A 19,504-nucleotide genomic window follows, 5' to 3' on the forward strand; every position below is an offset into this window, starting at 1 on the left:
CAACCAGGTCATCATCCTTCCCCTCTTCTTCAAGCGGTGGCATGTCCGCATATTCCTCCTCTCCTTCGCTTTGCCACATTCCCTCTTCATTCATATACATGATGCTTCGGTTAGGGCATTGAGCCATGAGGTGGCCAATTCCCTTGCATTTGAAACATGCCTTTGGCTGGTTGGTAGATGTATTTGCTCCTGGAAGAGTTGACCGCGGGGTTGGTTTAGAAGAAGTTGCACTCGAATGGGACGGTTGTTCCATCCGCTTGTTTTCCCTCTCTCTATTACCTTGCCTTGGCCAAGCACTGGATGTTGGCAATTGATTTCTTTTCCAAGGGGTGGAAGAGGATGTAGTGGTTCGGCCACTAGGTGTCTTTAGAGGTAAGGCTTGCTTTTCCACCTTCTCTGCATAAGACACCATTTGTTGAAGTTCAAAGTGGTCTTGAAGTTCAACCTTCTTCCTAATTTCAGAATTTAATCCATTAAGGAACCTCGCCATGGTTGCTTCCGGATCCTCTTGGACATTGGCCCTTATCATCGCTACCTCCATTTGTTTGTGGTACTCATCAACCGAATTAGAACCTTGAGTGAGTCGTTGGAGCCGATTGTACAAGTCCGTGGTATAATGGAAGGGTGCAAATCGTTTCCTCATCACTTGCTTCATTTCAGCCCAAGTGTCAATTGGTGGTTCCCTATTTCTCCTTCTTATGGCACATACTTGCTCTCACCAAATGGATGCATAATCTTCAAATTTAATAGCCGCAAGTTTCACCTTTTTCTCTTCAGAGTAGTTGTGGACTTCAAACACTTGCTTAACTCGCCTAACCCAATCCAAGTAAGCTTCAGGATCATTTTTCCCATGAAAGGTAGGCATCTTAGTCTTGATGGAACCAAGATTGTCATCGGTTCTCCTAGGTCGGTCTCGACCTTCCCTCGCTTCCCTGTGGCTTTTCCTTGATCGGAATGAGGTGTTAGAATGATACCCCTCATCATCTGCATCATGCTCAACACTCTGAGCACTTGAAGCCCTATTGAAAATATCTCCAGTACCTCGCATCTCAATGGCAGCCAACCTGTCGGATAGTTGTATCGTCACAAATTCTTGTCTCTTCACTTGTTTTTGAAGAGCTTGGAGCACTAGTTTGAGTGACACATCGGTTTCAGACGGCTCAGGCATGTTCCCCTCTTGAGACATATTGTCAAACCTGCAAAACAAGTGTATCCTAGTCTACCTCACAAAGCACTCGTGTATCACTCAAGAAAACACACTCACTCTCAATTTTTCTTTTCAAAGTTCTTAAAACAACTCAAACTTTCAAAAATTCCACAATTAATTACCCTATAAGCAAGTAATAAGACACAAAGTAGAATTTTGTAAATCCTAGAAACACTACCCGAAGCTAGAACCTCTCTTTGTTTTTTTTTTTTTTTAGCGGCTGTTTTTGCTGAGTTTCTGGCCAATATTTGGATGGTAAATGGTATTTGTGGCGGTTTAGGTTTGATTTTGGAAACTGATTTGGGGGTGTTTGGGGTTGGTTATGTCGTTTGGGGTTGTTGGAATTCAATTAAGGTTGGAGACTCAAGAATTGGAAACCAATCAAGATTTGGAGACTCAAGTTTTGGGAAACCAATCAAGATTTGGAGACTATTCAAGAATTGGAAACCAATCAAGAATTGGAAACTCAAGATTTGAGATACTTGATTTCCTTTGTGTGAGAGCCGATTCCTTCTCTTCTTTGTTTTTTTTTTTTTTTTTTTTTTGCTTCGACTCTTCAAGGAACACAAATTCAGGTCACACCAACAAGTTCAAGAAAAATGGATGAAAGATTATGCAAATTTCAAGAAGGCCCTGGTTCTTGATTTATTGTTCAAGAATTTTCAAAACAAGACTTGATGATCCAAGAACTTCAAGAATTTGTTCAAGAAACTCAAGAACTTCCCCAAATTACGTTGTGGTGTTTAGGGTTTGCAAGAACAACAACCAATACTCAAGAAATAGGCAAAACAGAATTTCAGCAATACTCAAAAGAAAATTCCAGCAATACTCTAGCAACTTGGATACTAAAACAATATAAGGTACGTGACTTTTTTTTTTTTTTTGATCTTTAAACCCTAACAACCCGAACAAAAGTATAACAGACTCAAGAACAAAAGTTGGACAGAAAACACAAAAAGACAATACCCAAACAATTTTTTTTTCTCAGATGAACAGTAACGTGAATAGTATGATGAACAGTATTTCGGAATAGTAACGATGAACAGTATTTCGGAACAGTAATCGCTACAGTTTTTTTTTTTTGACACAAAACACAAACTAATAAGATATGAACAACTTCAATTGAAAGAGAATTAACCTGATGCTCTGATACCAACTGATAAGCAACCCTAGGGGAAGACCCTCCTAAAACCTCCCAACCTAGTAATTATCAGAGTTGGACCTTTTCTCCCAGTGGAAATTGAACTCGATTGTTCTCATGAACTCAAGACCTCTGACACACAAAGGCAATCAGCAACCTTAAGCAAATAAAGATGGATGAAGAGACACCACGATTAGGGAACAAACTAATCGATAAAGTCAGATTTGAATCCTAAGCAATGAACTCAAGAATTCAAGAGTAAGTTCGATTAAGAACTTGAAAGGAAAATTCCTCACGATTTCTGGTTGTAAAATATTCTGTCTTTTACTCATACAAGAGGTGCCTTTTTATAGGCTAAAACTAGGGCAAAATCCGGCCCACATAAACCTGGAAGAAATTCGGTCCGCATAAAGAGCTTAAAGAGCCAGCTCTTTAAGGCTTTCCGATAAGGCCCAATAAGTAATAAAATACTCAACGCCTAACAACTACTAAACTAGACAGTTTTAAAACAACTACTAACTAATCTACCAAGTAGGAGATCATTCTTGCACTTCAAATGTACAAGTGAGCAAGGTAACTTCATGGTCCATCAATTCTTCAAACTTAGCCTGCTCCTTGCTGGTATGGTGAATAATCAAGGCTCTTAAAGCTTCCTTCACCTTCTTGAATCTTGATCTTGTCATAGGACCGTCAATGTTGTCCTTGACCCAAGGTTGAAGTGGTTGCGCACCCGTATCTGCATCACATTGCTTCTAGAAATGTACTAAACATCCATTTAAAAGAATCTATCGTTTCATCATATATAAAAACAGCACCGAATATCATAGTTTGACTATGCTGGTAAAACTCACAAATACTCCAAGTACCTAGTATTCTTTATTTGTTTTGTATGTTGTGTCAAATGTGACTACATCTCCAAAAAAGTTGTAGCCAATTAACATTCCTGCATCAGTTCAAAAGATATTCGTTATCTGCTCTTCACAGTCCTGCTACACGGTATAAAAAAAGGATAGATTCTCGAGTGTTTACTCTTGAAAATAATTCAGCATGCTACCTGTTTCTCCATATTTCAATCTCCTTTTCCGTCTCGTACAAAGATATTGCTTAAAGTCATCCCGAGTATATCCCACATTGCCCATCCCATCTACCTCCTTTCTCGTAAGTTCGTGACTCTGTTTCAGTGAAAACTCGGCATCCTCACTTATTTCAGTTTTGAATCCTTGAACTTCACTCACCTTTTTTTGTAATGGCATCATGTGCGAACATGATTATGCTCCAAGACAAGGTCATGCACACAGTACTTCATTGTCCTTCTATGCAACACGATAATCATTTTAGTTCCACAACTTGTTTTCATCAGCGCCCGTGTTCTCTTTGGCATCACATCACTTTCGTACTTGCGTTTCACTCCTTCTTTGCAACAACTATATCTCCTATATGTGGTCACACCATTTTTGTTTTTATTTAGATAGTCTTTGCATACGCTGAAATCCATTTTAAAGGCATATTTGTTATAAAATTTGTGCACATCATCTTCATTGTTGAACTCCATTCCTAACTCAGGGGTCCCATCTTCTACCAATTTGCTGTAATCCATTACTTCTACTCTTACCAATTATGCATCAAACATCCTAATTTGCAACTATTCATAAATAGTATGTACATAAACGACAACATAAATGTATATTAGCATTCACAATATGTGTTGTGTTACAGACGTTACTCATATACCAAGTCCTATTATTATGTCTATCAATATAATTAATGATTCACATCACTTTACTTTTCCTTTACGACAACGACGTTATCTATATACAAATACAACTCCATGTACACTAATTTATACGGATTATAATGTGTTTGTCACATGATATAAGTATATTTTAACGGTATGTACATCCACTCTAGTGATTATATTTAGGTTCTAGGTGCTTTGTTTTACTGGATCTTATGTCATTCGTTAGTATTCACCGCCTGAGCCGACTTCGCATTTTCTACTATTTCTACATTTTGAGGGCCAAACCAACATTTTCTACTTTTTTTTTTTTGTCGGCAACGGTAGATGTCCTATAAACTTATCTAGTCTAATCTAGGGGTAAGGGGAGATGGTCAATTAAGACCAGTCACATATTGTGGCAAATTTGAGAGAGGTTGGGGTAGAACCCCTGACCTCCAACATCACCAAAGAGGGTGATGACCACTGGACCAAATGGTCAATGACCAACATTTTCTACTCATTATAATATATCATGTAATTTACTTACAACACCATGTAAACTCATTTATTATTCACATATATGCATTTTCCTCTGCTTCACCTCATTTAACTCTACACCTCCATTTTATACACACTATAAGGCCAGGAAAGGGGCAAACTAAGATTGTGTGATAAACATGGACCAACTATTGGATGCACAATGATTCATATCAATTGTAATACGGTGGCTATAACCTATAACTTATTTATAACAGAATGTACATTCATTCGCTCGTTAAATGTGACTTTGTTTCTTTCCTCTTTCCCTCATTCCGCTCGACGCTTTACTTGAATACATACCCCTAGGTCTTTGGATACTACTATCCCATATAATCCATCACTGAAAAGCTGAACGTTCACACACACACATATGCAGTAGAACTTCACTATTCTTCTATCATCTTCATCTTACGTCTTTACTGACTCTAATTTCATCTTTCATTTTACAAATGTATATTGGGTGACAAATGATTGGCCACAGTTGCTAACATGGTTCAGTCACGTTCCCTTGGTCCGCTGAGTGTTTTATGTTTCACCGAACTCGGAGAGCGCAATTGCTTTTGCTATTAAGTTGCACGACAAATCTGGCAAACGTGAGATGATGAATTTCCTCTGTTTGCTTCTACCTGGCCGTCTGCCTTGCATGCATTGCTCATAAATTTTCCTACCAACTTTCACCTTCTTCTACTGCTTTGCCTCCCAAAGCTACCTGCAAAATCAAACTAACCCTTCAATCTTCATTCAAAATGCTCCACAACACTCTTACTGCACTGTTTGCCTTCTTCCGTCTTCACGCAAAACCATACCCCAACTCTCTCCACCTAGTTTCGTGTCAATTGCTACATTGACATACCAAACCCACTTTCTTCCCTTGGTTTTGTTTTGTGCGGCTAATTCAAATTTTTAACTTGATTTTCAAAATTGCAATTCTTTCGTTTGCTCTAAACGGATCCCGTTAGGGCTAAACTTTTTCTTTTGTGGAACAGTGACATTTTTTGACCATCAACACAAGTAGTTGACGTGGATCATTTCTCGCCTCATGTCTAATCTTGTGAGGAGACCGCTTGGGAACGATCTATCTGATGACCGTTCCTGCCCTTAATCCTTTGGCCATTATTTGGCTCATGTAGATGATCCTTCCAATTATCTCTCCGATAGATTATAGCCACGAAATAATATTCTAACAAATGACATAATAAAAAAATAAAAAATTAAACCTTAGACAGTGAAAATGGTAGCCAAAATAGCCCATCTAAACTGGATATACATTCAACTAATTGTTGCACTATATAGACTTCCATGTTAGAGACCTAAACGTGGTATTGACCTTACGCAGCCATAAAGTGAGCAAAGCCAAGCAATTGCATCAAAGAAAATCATGTAACATATATTCTGTTGGTTATCATATAATAGAACAATCAAAGCACAAATGCAAAAACAAACTTTGTCTTATCTTTTTATGTCAAACTATTCCTAGTAGCTCGTGGAAAAGTAGAATACGAAAGGAAGTCAACTAAAATATATAGAGGCTGTCAAGCTCCATTACTAAAAGAATCTATCTCCAAGAAAATCAAAAAGGGTTAACTGATAGTAGATAATATCAAAATGCAAAACGACATCCTGTTCCATCAAGAAAACGATCAGTATGCCACCCTTTGGCCTGCAACTCAGACAGAAATGGACGAAACACAGTATCCATCCTCTCATATGCTGCTCTTAGAATACTTGCACTCGTATCATCAACAGACTTCTCCAAGTCTGCAGTAAAAGCAGCAACAAGCCAACCTCGCAATGCATCTTCAGCTGTAGCATTATGCTCCAATATCAGGTCAGTCTGTCTAGATCCAGAACTTAGAAGAAATCTCTCCTCCGGGAATATTTCTTTAAGTTGTTGCAGCTTTGAAGGCTTAACTACCATGTGCAAAGCACTACCAACTTTGACATTTCCAGCATCCTCAATAAGTCTTCCTGGAAACAATAGATCTTCCCAATATCTAAGGTCAGCAGGGCTAGATATCTTTCCTGTCTAGTATCATTGTGAGCTAAAAGTAAGTTAATTGGGAACAAGAACAAACATGAACATCTTATGGTTGCATTCAGAGAGAGAGAGCATCCAAGATTACCTTCACAAAATCTGCCACTAACATTGCAGTTCTCTGCGGATTTAAAGTGTTTACTGGAGCAGCTCGCATTTCTTCGCAAACACTATAAATATGTATGACGGAAAGAACAGGTCCAACTAACAACTGCAACATTCATAATTTATGGACAGATAAGACTATTAGAATTACAGCAACCTTTACTCAACATTTATGAAACCGAGGGCACAATCTGCAAAGGACAGTTTGATGCCGTCGGGCCAATTTGATTATTTGGCACACCGAACTGATTTTCTTTTTACTAGAAACATGGCATGCACCAACTTCAACATTTATTTTCACGTATTTCCTTCCTTCAATTGGCATATTAAAGTATAAAATCCATAGATTACCTTAGCTATAATTTCCAAAGTAGATGCATTTACATTGGACTGACCAACCCATGCTATCTCCTTGCATACACAACCACCCTGCCCCTGTTTGCTTGGCTACATCAACCCCATTATTTTCATGCTTGCTATAATTTATAGGATTTAGCTTGTCAGACGAATCTGCAGAAAATCAAAACGAACTCAATTGAGTTGGATCCAGTCACTTACCCACAAGGTCAAATGTTTCCCTTATTTTCTCCCCACCTGGTAACCCCCCCCCCCCCCCCCCCCCCCAAACAGAAAAAAAAACCCCAAGGGACAGAGAGAAGTTTGTTCTCTCCTATACGACCATTATAGGGTTCTCTAAAGAGCAATGTGCTGCCTTCATAAGTATTTACTTCTTCCTTCTGGTTTCGTGAATTTCATTGCTGAACTCCAGCCCCCTCTCATTTAGAAATTCAATATCTTGATCAAAATTCTTACAGCGAATTGTAAAATTTCTCAAGGCTAGAAGCCAATGCATTCACATATAAGCAAAGAATGGTTCTTTAAGAGAGAGGTTGGTACAATTTCCTGGCTGGGAAAAAGGAAAAAAAAATCTCCAACATCAAAAGTTAAAGCAATGTGGTTGAATACCAAGGCAACTGCACATAAACACAAAAGAAATTGAGGGACTTTTAAAATAGTTGCACTAATGCAACGCCAACAACTGCTTGTGATGTGCATGACATAGTGTAAGAAATAGCATATCACAGCACAATTGATCATTCTAATATCTTATAAACCAAAAACTCATCCATTAGATCTTCCACAGAATTACATGATATTTACAACCCCAAACCTATAACTATCACCACAGTACAGCCTCCATGAGCCCACAAGTAAGCTGCAGCATCAGTGTCCTCATCCTTATTTGCCTCTCAAAATTTCTTAGCCACTGACTCTAATCTTTCATTTGTTTTTTGGCTTTTTAAGAATGCCTCTTCAGTTTCTCTATTTGCATGCACAGCCTCCGTGCACAGTCCAAGTGCTGCATATATCTATTCAATCTAAAACCTTACATGGGCCAAGCTGTTATATCAGGTTTACCATTAGTCTACCTGTCAATGAATATTACCTTGCCAACCAAATAAAGAAGCAATGTGGACAAGAATCTTTCACTGAAAGTACCAGAGTTTATTACAACTTCCAGCTTTACATTTTCTGCATTGATTTAACTCTAAGGCTGCTTTAGTTACCCTGAAACTAACTCAACACGTCCAGGGATTTATGGGCCCCTATCGTTACAGGTTGGAGATTTATTCATGCCTTAAGTGGATCTTAATCTGTGCTCTAGCATTCGAAACTAGTACCACTCACCTTCAGTGAGTTAGGACTTATCTTCATAACCAAAAAGAGAAAACGTTAGAGTGTACTTGGTAGTTACAAGTTCATAAAATTATTTCTAGCAAACAAAAATGTGTGAAATTCAAGGTAGTTGATGGCAGGAGATAACCATACCTTTCCCTGCATTGTTGAACATACAGTAGATGCTAACTGAATTCCAGCTCCTATTCCAAGAACATTAAAAAGAGTGGAAATTGCCTCACCCTTTGCAAAAAGATCACTGAGATTGCCTTCTTTGGCAAAGGAGGAATATATTGGCAATCTTGTAGCTCTTGCAGCAACCACTGCCATTCCCTGTTATGCCAGATAGGCGCATACAAACTACAGTTCAACATACAAAACAGGGGAAAGTCTCAATTATGAAATGAATGGATATCTCTACTGCTAACCTTTGCAAAATTGCCAAGGCCTGCCATTTCAAGAAATAACTGTGGACACAAGGGGGAAAGAACCTCAAATCCAGTACCCAAGTCATAGAGAACATCAGCTGCAAGAAAGACATTCCTCTGTACTTAGAAGATGAAAACAACCACAACCATGAAATGAAAGAAATATTTTTAATCAGAATAAGCAGAAAAAATAAAAAATAAAAACCATAGATTTGCAGTTCAAAAAACCAAACCAAGAATTCTCCAACGTTTAGGCTCCGAGTCCATTCTTGCACCCAAATTGCTACATATCAGTTTTCCTACATGCTGCATGCCATCTTTTAATATCTGTATATCATTATACCAAGCCAACAAGTTTCAGGCTTAGAAGCACATGAGGACAGTAAATGTTTTATCCGTTTGTCCCAAATAAATATCATTCACGGTCTTACCCAGCTCACGGCAGTTGCCTGCGCAGGAGTAGGTCTCAATCCTGCAGCAAATAGCAATGACTGCAAGGAGCAAGAACAATGACAAATAAACGTTGGATTGGGACAGCATTTGAGTATTGTATGCCAAAGACATGATGAATTATCAGAGACTTTATATGCGTAACCAAAATAAGCTCAAAACTGCAGTGAAATCATTGACTATCAGATTTATTTTGTGGGGGCAAAAATGCAAATAAAGGAGAAAGCAAAACCTATTATAGTTTCGCCAGACAAAAGAAATTTTTTTTCTTTTATATGCTTTGCAGATGCCTCATAGATGACGAATAGGACCTGAGTTGATAACACAGACAATGCGGCGCTGGTGAAGTGTTGTAGTGCTCGGAATTGTGTGTATCTGAGATATCCCTCATTCACACTGCAAAAAAGAGAAAACCAAGTAAACTGGAAATGGATTAAGTAGAATAAGCGTCATAGCCATATTTGTTACTCGCACAAGAGCAGGAGAATTTAACTTGGGATAGACCTATACGGATATCCTGAAGGGAAGAATTTATTGAAAAATGATTCCACCACTCTGCGGGTAGCAGGTCTAGAGTCATCTACTATCTTCACCTGCAATTCGGGGAAAATCACAAGCTTCAAGCTTTATACAACCAATTAATTGCATTGAGCTCGCTAACGGTTATTCCCAGTATAAGAAACAAGTCATAGCATTAAATGGGGTTCAACGATAGACGACTGAGTAGCAGTGACATTAGTATTATACTGAAACAATAATAATAAGAGCAGCAGGAGGAGGAGAGGAGACTCACGGAGAGTTGACCATCGGGTTGGAACTGGTACTGCCGAGAAACTGATTTCGACGTCTCGATCCAGTATAACGGCAATGCTGGCGGCAGGCGGTCCGGCTCTGTCTTTTTCATCTTTATCTTTTCCTGTCAATATCCATATTCAGTTTTTTGTTTTTAGAGATCAGAATCGCAAAAATCAAACACACCTCCAGAATAAACGCTTCAGGAAGACTAATAATAGAAGAACAACCCGAAAAAACAGAGGAAAATTAGACAGACCAAGAAATTCATTAGAGAAAAACCAGCCAATGGATAACACACTGCAAAAGAGAGGGAGAGACCGCTTGATTCGCGGACCCGGGTTGGGAGTTGGGTCTTTTAAGTTTTGGCAGCCAGATTCCCAATAACTCTAGGGACTAATCACAAAAACACTCTAAGGCTAAGTTTGGGAGTTTAGGATAGAAAAGAAAAGAAGGGAAAACTTAAGTTATGAGAGAAGAGAAGAGAAGAGAAGGGATTGTTATGTTGTTTGGGAGTTTTGAGAATTAGTGGAATGATTTTGGATATGAAAGTCATTAAATATTTGTTCAAGACATTTTTAAGGATAAAATGGGTATTTTAAAAAACTTTCATAAGATTCCTCCAACTTTCTCTCCATTTCTCTCCAATTTGGAAGGAAAAATTTTGCATACTATTCATCCTCTTAAATCATTCCATTTCCCTTCTTTTCTTTCCTACTAAAAACTAACAAATGAAAGAAAAGCTAACTTTCTCTTCTTTCCCTTTCTTTTCTGTCCGAATCCTCCACTCCCAAACGAAGCCTAAAGCTTAATCAATTTTGCACTTTATTCTCTAATGTTATTTTTTTTCTCATTTTACCCCTAAACCATTAGTCAACTCTAACCTTGCATAACGAAAAAATCAGAACGACATTGATATTCCTAAGGATTAATTACAGTAAATCCCTTTAAGGTATAGCCAGTTTGCTCTTTACCCTCTAATACCATTTTTCTCTTAATTTGTCTATTTATCCCTAAAACCATTAGTTAAATTTAATATTTCGTACCACTCGAGACAAATAATGTTTAAAAAATTAATTTCTCTATCATAATAATAAAAATTAGTATATATTCATGTGTATAGGTCTTATTAAATTTTATTCCCACAATTATATGTTTTTCAGATAAAGAAAAATATCTCACTCATCTCACGTGATAAGGGAAAAAATATTTGTGCAAGACTAAACTATGAAAATATTATTAAAGGTCTATAGATGGGTTTGTTTGGATGGGAGATTATTTGGATTTTAGAACAATAGCACTTTTTTCAATTTGATATTTATGAGATAAAAGGCGGTTAAAAATAAAAAAATGATTGAAAAATGTGTTTAGATGCAAGAAAAAATTTTTAGAAAAATTTAGCAACCCAAATAAATTTTAATAGCATCTAAGCATGGTAGATTAAAGAACAATTTGAGAAATTTTGAACTCCAATTTCTCTTTTTTTTTTAAATTAATTTTTTCGAGTGTTATCAAAATATTGGAGTTCACTAATGATTTTAGTAACAAACAAACAAATTGATAAAAAAAAATGATATTAAGGGATAAAGTGCAAAATAAGTTATATTTTAAGGGGATTTACAGTAGTTAACTTTTAGAGGTATAAATGTCTTTTTGACATCACCATTGTACAATGTTAGAATTGACTAATAATTTAGGAGATAAATTGAGAAAAAAAATAATATTAGGGGACAAAGTGTAAAAGTGGCTATACCTTAGAGAGAGCCTTTGTGATTAACCCTAACTTCTATTCTAATTTGGGTATTATGTCGTGGAGACGGTGCCATAGCATCTTCTTATTTCTAATTTTTTGAAAAAAAAGCCTGAGAAATGAGTAGCATGCGTGAGAATTTGAAAAATTCGTTTATATTTTCTTAAAATTCTCTTTTATTTTGAATAAGTTAATTTATAATTCCTATACTATTAATTACTCCCTTTAATGGTTGTATTAAATAATAGAGTTGAGAGTTTTACCTTTACTTTTATAGTTAGTGTAAACTAGGGTTTTGGCACATTCATATAGTGTGATCGATTAGTAAGGTGTGTGCACTAAATTTGATGGCTAAGAGCGGGTAGTAAGTAAGAGAAAGTATGTGATTAGAAAGTGCTAAGAGTAAGTTAGTGAATCATAAGTTAAAACAAAAGTACAAGAGAGTTAAGGAAATAGGCTTGAACCGACTCGCACTGTTTGTTATCGGTTGAGGATACTACTTGACCAATACTTTCTTCCCCTAAGCTTCTTATTTTTCTTTCATTTATCCTCCCCTAATTTAGCCCTAAGACTAGCCGAAATTGTTGACCAAGAGAGGGGAGAAAAGAAAAAAAAGAGAGGAAAACTTGGCCTTGCCAAGTGTTGGCGATTAAGAGCTTAGTTAACCAAGAGACTTTCTTTCTTCTTATCTTTCCTCTAGCCACATTTTTCCTTCATTTCTTTCTTGTCTTGGCCGAGAGTGAGGAGTGGAAAAGAGAGAAGAAAAACCACCAACTTCATCTTGATTCTTGCCTTATTTGAGCTGGAATCACAAAACTAAACCGAACAAAGTTGTTCCAAGGAAGCAAGGAAGCTTGTAGTGGAGAGTTTTTGGAAAGGAAAGCCTTGCTTCATCACTTTTTCAAGGGGGTTTGAAGGTACTAAGTTGGGCAACTTCCTTTCTTTTTCTTATTTTGCAATTTATGGTGAAGATGACTCAAAATTTGGAATTTTATGGAAGATAACCTAGTTTGGTGAAGATTGGTGAAATTTCAGCTTAGGGTTTATGATTTTCAGCCTTGTTTTATGTTGTTTATCCATGGTATGTTGGTATTGAACTTGCTTATGGACTTTTGTGATGATTGGTAGCTCTATTGTGAATTTTTAGTTTCTACATAGGAATTTCCAACTTTATTAAAGAGTTTCCAGCTTTAATAGGTGATGTATATATGCTAGAAATAAACTCCAATTAGATGGTTTTGTGGCCTAGATTAAGAGCTACTTTTATCTTATTACTTGTGGTATTGATTTAGGTTGATTTGACATGGAACTTGGTTTGGATAATAGGAGGAAAAGTTAAGGAAAATAGGGGAATTGCAGCCTGTTTTTCCTCTTGTGGGATAAGTGAGTGAAAGCGGAAATAGGGGTGGGACTCGTGATCGATTTGGATTTAGTTTATGTAGGGATGTTTAAGTTGACCTTGTGGGTGACTTATAAGCTAAAATTTTGCCAAAAGTGTACATTTCTCAAAGACAAAGTAACGGTCACTTTAAACGAGATTTTCTAGTTGTTTATACCAAGTTGCGAACTTAAAAGTTTGAATCGTTTCTTTATCGAAACCAAAAGAGCGAGCACATGTTTTCTAGGGTTTATTACGTATTATGAGTACTAATTAAATGAATTCTATTTACTTGGTTTTCTTTAAGTGAAGCTGACATATTTTGAAACCCTAATTGATTGCAAGTTGTTACACGATATTTCATCGTATATTTTGACTCTAACCAGGGAGCTGAACCTGAGCTTGGCTTTGAAAAGTAATAAATCATTGGTGAGTGTTTCCAAGTGCGTGATTGAACTTGATATTTGAATGAAATGTTTTGTTAATGTGATTGGACAGTACTTGACTTATTTGATCGGGCAAGGATGTACTTTATCGCACTTGCCCTAATGTGACTTATTACTGTACACTGGTTACAATTGGCTTGATATATCTATGTTTATGACTTGAATACTGTCTGGAATTCCAAAACCCTGTTGGCTAGTTAATCGAGTCGAGCCGACAAGGGTCTGGTCGATTAGATAACGAACCCTAGCTCTACTATTTTGTTGGATGGAGTATTATCTTCTCGACTAATTGGTATACTCGAGTATTGTTACCACTGTTTATAGTGAAATTTGGGCCTGGTAAGGGGTTTGAATGGTGGACGGAGATTGGAGTTAAGTGGTGCGCTACTGAACTGGTTATACTACTTGAAAGTTGACGGAGTATCAACTACTTCATGGCAAGCTATGGGCGAGTTAGCTCGTAAGAGCGACTGTATCCTTTTACCTGAAAATGTTGGATATCTAATGATTTATTACTTAAAGTGTTATTGCTTACCTTTATGAACTTTTTCTCGCTATTTTGATATTTCAAGTTTTATATAATGGTCAACTCGCTACTTGAGTTTGCACGATGTTTTGGAACCTCACTGAGTTTTGGCTCACCCTATTAGTTTTGTTTATCTTATAGGGGGGTACAAGCATAGGCGTGAGGTTGGTACAGGTTGATGTCGTCTAGTTTTGGGTAAAAAACATAAAACCCTCCTGTGGTTAAGGAAATTGACACGAAACTCCCTCATTGTTTAGAAACACCCACTTAATCCCCCTGTGCTTTGGACTTCTTAGGATTTTACCTACTAACCGGCTGGGAAGTCGGCAATAATATGAAATACCAAAAATACCCTCATATATAATATGAAAAAAGTTATATATGCAATTAGTAAATCTAGAGCTTCTGAAAATGAGAGAGAAACCCTAAACCTACAACCAAGAAGAAGGTGTTTCTGTGTAGATCAGTGTGAGTTATGGTGAAGATTGGTCGGGCTTGAGCGGTACTTCATGTTTTGAGAGAGAAACCCTAAACCTACAGCCAAGAAGAAGGTGTTTCTGTGCTGCAGATCGGTCAAAGTTATAGTGAACATTGGTCGGTGTTTCTGTGCAAATCGGTCAGCGTTTCTATGCAGATCGGTCGAGAGTTTAAACTCATCAAGCAAAGCTATTGACCAGGTAAGCTCATATCTGAACCTTAAGCATTAGACGAGTTGATTTGTTTGATGGCAAGTGTTTTGGTAGTAAATTGTGGGGGATATTTTGAAACTTGGTAAAAGAAATATCAGTATCAGTTTTGGCCTAGTCAGAAGTTTCTCCGACAATGTTTGTGGGAATTTTTTTTAAAAATTTGGTAAATATGCAAAATATCAGTTTTGGCTTAGTCAGAAGCTTTTCCGACAATCTTCTGACAATGTTTGTGGAAATTTTTTTTTTAAATTGCTAAATACACAAAATTTCGAGGTTTGACTTTGTCAGAAGCTTTTCGGACAAGCTTTGGGGGAAATTTTTTAAAAAATTGCAATATACTGCAAAAATGTATGGGTCTTTTTGGAGTAATCAGGACTACTGTGGTTCATACTGCTATTGATTATGTTTTTTATCCTTCTAGATAAATGTGTTAATGTTGACTATATATATTTTTTGAAACTGAGAGTGTATGAAATATTGTCTGTCCTTTTTGATACATTTGAAAAGCAAATTAGTAAATTAATCTTTGTTTTTTGATATATCTGAAAATCAAATTAGTAAATTAATCTCGGTTACTTTGGTTTAAGTGCATAAGAATAGGAGATAATCTGTTTCAGACCATAAACATACACATGCATTATGGTTAATACTTCAAATGGAAACTGAGAATTAGATACTCTGGCGAACACGTGAGGGTATTTTGTGGATGGGACCCTGATGAATTATCTGTATTTGAGTTTCAAAAAATGTATGACACAATTGAGCACGGCGTAACAAATATGAATTTCTGGTACTCTATTCCCTTTCATGACCTTGATATTGGTGTGGTTCCTATTAGGGATGATGTCGACATTGAATTATTGACAACATGTTATGAGGGGCTTATAGAAATGCACATATATGCTGAGAGGGGGCCTGATCCCATTGAAGTTTGTCTCCGGAAGGAAAATTACTGTACAAAAAAGTAACTGGTGATGGCCTACTTGCACTTCCATATCATGATAGTTGGCAGGCTGAGATTAGTTCGTCCTCAGCTGTTAAAGGCAGGGATGACATTGACCCTTTAGTAATTGGTAGTGAGGACAATAATGACATTCCACACATTAACTCTAAAGCAAAGGACATCTGTGAAGAAGAGTCATCACAAATGGAGTCGGATTTCAATCTATGTGGGACCACATAGAAAGAAGATACATGATTTCGGTAACAAGTCCAAGAGAAAGAAGACAACAAATGATAAAAAGCTAAGTTGCAAAGAGTATAGTAAAGTACAAGTAAGTCAATCAGGCAGTTATTTAAAGAGAAAAAAGAAGGTGATACATCCTCAGAGGCCCGGCAGTCTCCTACAAGGAAGTCAGCAGAAGAAACAACACAGGCAGAGAGAGATCCAACATAAGAAACAATTAATTTTAGGGGAGAAAAGATAGTTGATGAAGGCAAAGAAGAAGATGATATCATACCAGATTATTCAGATCTTCCTGGCTGGCTAAGAGAAGCAATAGAACTGCCTGAAGAAGATGACATATTTGTAAATTTAAATGGTCAAGGATTAACACAGGCATCTATAAATGTGGAATCTGCAAATTCGGTTGGCATTGGTTCAAAGTAGCAACAAGAAAATCAGCAAGCAAAAGCTACAAAACAAGCTGATTTGGATCAACATCAACAGCAAACCGAATCCAAAAAACCTAGCTATCATGCCAATGAGCAGGAAGAGGACTGGAATGAGCCAGTAGAGGATGATGGAAACCTGTTTGACAGAGGAATAGAATCTGATGATGAAAGCATCCCTGGTTACAGTTACTTCAATGCGGATGAAGAGTTTAGGAAAGAGCACTTTAAACTAAAGGTTGGCTATAAATTAACTAGCTTCTATAAATTTAGAGACTTTGATGGAATGGGAAATTAGGGAGAGATATGAGCACAACTACATTATAAATGAAGGCTCTCGAATCACAGCTAAATGTGCAAAGAGAAAACAAAGACATTTATAATCAAAACACTTAAGGGAGAGCACCATTGTGGCAGGGATTACAACAATCGACATGCCATTTCAACATATCTAAGTAGTAAATTTCAAGCCAAAGTAAGGGATGATCCTGGGTGCAGTATTCCTGGCATAGTGAATGAGACAAGAAGATTGTTTATGCTAGACATTAGTCAGAAAAAAGCTGCCAGAATAAAGCAAAAAGCATTAGAGGCACTTAGGGGAAATGACATGGAGCAATACTACAAACTTTGGGATTATGTAGCTACTGTTAAAAAATCCAATCATGATAGTCATATTTCATTGCAAATTGATAGGCGAAATGTTGAGGAAAGGGCTACATTTCAAAGGATATATTATGGATTAGGTGCTTTGAAAAATGATTTCCTAAAAGGATGTAGACCTATAATAGGATTAGATGGCTACTTCCTCAAGAGTCCCTTTGGAGGTCAGTTGCTTACAACCTTGGGTAGGGATGCCAATGAAAATATGTTCCCTATTTCCTTTGCTGTTGTTAAGGTAGAGAATTATGATAGTTGGAGTTGGTTTTTGTGGGAATTAATCACCCAAATTGGAAGAGGAAACAAAGGAGTGGCTTACACTTTCATTTCAGATAGGCAAAAAGGTCTTGTCCATGCAATTGAAGAATTGTTTCTTGAATCAGAGCACAGATTCTGTTTGAAACATATGTTCGAGAACTTCAAACAAAGATTCAGGAATCAAGACCTTAGAGACATGTTTTGGGAAGTTGCTGCAGTAGCAAGCATGCCGGAGTATGAAACTGCCCTAGCAAATCTTGAAAGGCCTAACCCATAGGAAGGTGACAAGTTTACAACTGCGGGATGGTTCAAACGGTTGCCTCCAAAACTATAGTCCAGAGATCACTTTAGTACAGCTTGTAGGAGTGACACTTGCGTTAACAACATGAGTGAGTCATGGAATAATTACATTCTAAAAGCTAGAGGGGAGCCAATAATAACAATGCTGGAGTGGATTCGGAGGAGATTAATGTAAAGGTTGGTAACCAAACGAGAGGGCATGCTGAAATATGGTGGCACTTTATGTCCAAACATTCATGAGAAGTTAGAGAAACTTAAGATAAAGGCAAAATATTGTATTGCAGTTTATGCAAGAAATGGGAATTTGGAAGTTGATGGCTATGGAAGAACAAATGTTATCAATTTGGAGATGAAAACATGTACCTATGGTCATTTTTAGCTTAGTGGCATTCCTTGCGTGCATGCAGTTGCCTGCATTCAGAGCAGAAAGTTGAAATTCGAGAAATAAATTGATGCTTGTTACCATAGGGAAGCATATTTAAGGGCCTACAACTTCACAATTGGTCCTGTTCCTTCGAAGCAGTTCTGAGTAGATAGCATACTGCAATATTTAAACCCACCATTGGTGAAAAAACAGCCTGGTAAGCCAAAAAAAAACATAGGAAGAAGGGTCCAAAGGAGCCTACAAATCAGTAGAAAGCAAGTAGGAAAGGTCTTGCAGTTTACTGTCGAAGGTGTTTGAAATCTGGACATAACAGAAGAACTTGCAAATCAGCGATTCACTCTAAGTCTAAACTTTACAAAGTAATGTGACATTTTAGAATCAAAACTATGCTTTAGTGTTTTGTTGCTACTATACATTCATTCATTTCAATTTGAACTGTAGGCACCTAAAGTTGGTCCAACAGCTTCAAATGCAACATCTGTAGCTTCTGCAACTCAGGCTAGTGTCTCAAGTACTACTGCTACTACTCTTTCACAGGTACTAGTTCTTAATTGTCTATTTTGGGTGCTGGAATATACTTACATACATACTAACGATGAGAACTTATATACAGGAACCGAATCAGCCAATAAGTGGTACCAACCAAGAAGGCAGCAAAGTAGATCCTCAAAGAGAAAACAACCAGCTGCAAGGATGTCAAGGCTACGACATTGTGGCTCCAAGAGGCCAAGAAAATGAACTGCTGTTTTCTCGATTTTATTGGTTGAATGTACTGGTTATGCTAAGTAGAAATCTTGATTTTTTTGGTTGAATGTGCTGATAGTATAATGGTATGGATGTTGCAATATACTGCCTTATACTCAGATTTTTGGCTATCTTTTGGTTGACTGATACCATTATAGTATTGTACTCAGATTTTTTAGCTATGTTTTGGTTGACTGTGGGATTTGTGACAGTATTGCTGGTGCACCTTTTGGCCATGATATGGTAGGATACCATTGTGGTATGGTTGTGGTAATATATCAGAGGTGTTTGTGTTTATGGCTGGCAATATTACTGGCCATATCTTTGCTAAAGATGGCTTAATCTGACAAGTGTTTATGGATGGCAATATTGCTGGTTATATCTTTGCTGAAGATGACTTAATCTAACAAGTTCATTGCATTGAAATCTTAGGGTCTTTTTTCAATGTCCTGAATAAAAGCAACTTTTTTCAATGTCCTAAACAAAAGCAGCTTCATTCGCTCATTTATAATTGAAACATGAAAATCAATTTACTAATTTACCAAAGTAATCCATTCTTGTGTACTTCATTACATGCAATTGAAACCAGGATGTGGTTTTTGCACTGCAATTTGTCCCAACTCCAGATTCTATTACAATTTTTGCCCAAAATTCATCTCATACATATA

At 37.1% G+C, this 19,504-nt stretch overlaps 3 protein-coding genes across 4 annotated transcripts; 1 reads left to right on the top strand and 2 right to left on the bottom strand.

Moving 5' to 3' along the window:
* Positions 1 to 2,887: 2,887 nt before the first annotated feature.
* LOC113739237 (protein FAR1-RELATED SEQUENCE 5-like) lies at positions 2,888 to 3,945 on the bottom strand. The gene is made up of 3 exons (XM_027266468.1): positions 3,613 to 3,945; positions 3,403 to 3,520; positions 2,888 to 3,084 (listed from the first exon to the last, which is right to left on the bottom strand). The coding sequence occupies exons 1-3, from the start codon at positions 3,943 to 3,945 to the stop codon at positions 2,888 to 2,890; spliced, it is 648 nt and encodes a 215-aa protein (XP_027122269.1).
* Positions 3,946 to 5,966: 2,021 nt separating this feature from the next.
* LOC113740341 (protein root UVB sensitive 2, chloroplastic) lies at positions 5,967 to 10,505 on the bottom strand. Of its 2 annotated transcripts, none has more exons than XM_027267943.2 (10): positions 10,352 to 10,505; positions 10,094 to 10,216; positions 9,805 to 9,893; positions 9,612 to 9,696; positions 9,282 to 9,341; positions 9,084 to 9,177; positions 8,851 to 8,948; positions 8,576 to 8,755; positions 6,729 to 6,851; positions 5,967 to 6,631 (listed from the first exon to the last, which is right to left on the bottom strand). In XM_027267943.2, exons 1-10 carry the CDS (start codon positions 10,361 to 10,363, stop codon positions 6,206 to 6,208), a joined length of 1,290 nt encoding a protein of 429 aa, XP_027123744.1. In that variant the 5' UTR covers positions 10,364 to 10,505; the 3' UTR covers positions 5,967 to 6,205. The 2 variants fall into 2 exon arrangements, with proteins under 2 accessions (XP_027123744.1, XP_071902363.1); XM_072046262.1 differs by having other exon boundaries at positions 10,414 to 10,465.
* A 6,339-nt stretch (positions 10,506 to 16,844) lies between these two features.
* Positions 16,845 to 17,684, top strand: LOC140004832 (uncharacterized). The gene has a single exon (XM_072044984.1). It carries the CDS (start codon positions 16,845 to 16,847, stop codon positions 17,682 to 17,684), a length of 840 nt encoding a protein of 279 aa, XP_071901085.1.
* The last annotated feature ends 1,820 nt before the right edge of the window (positions 17,685 to 19,504 follow it).

Source organism: Coffea arabica, chromosome 4c (genome assembly GCF_036785885.1).
Source record: "Coffea arabica cultivar ET-39 chromosome 4c, Coffea Arabica ET-39 HiFi, whole genome shotgun sequence".
NCBI lineage: Eukaryota > Viridiplantae > Streptophyta > Magnoliopsida > Gentianales > Rubiaceae > Coffea > Coffea arabica.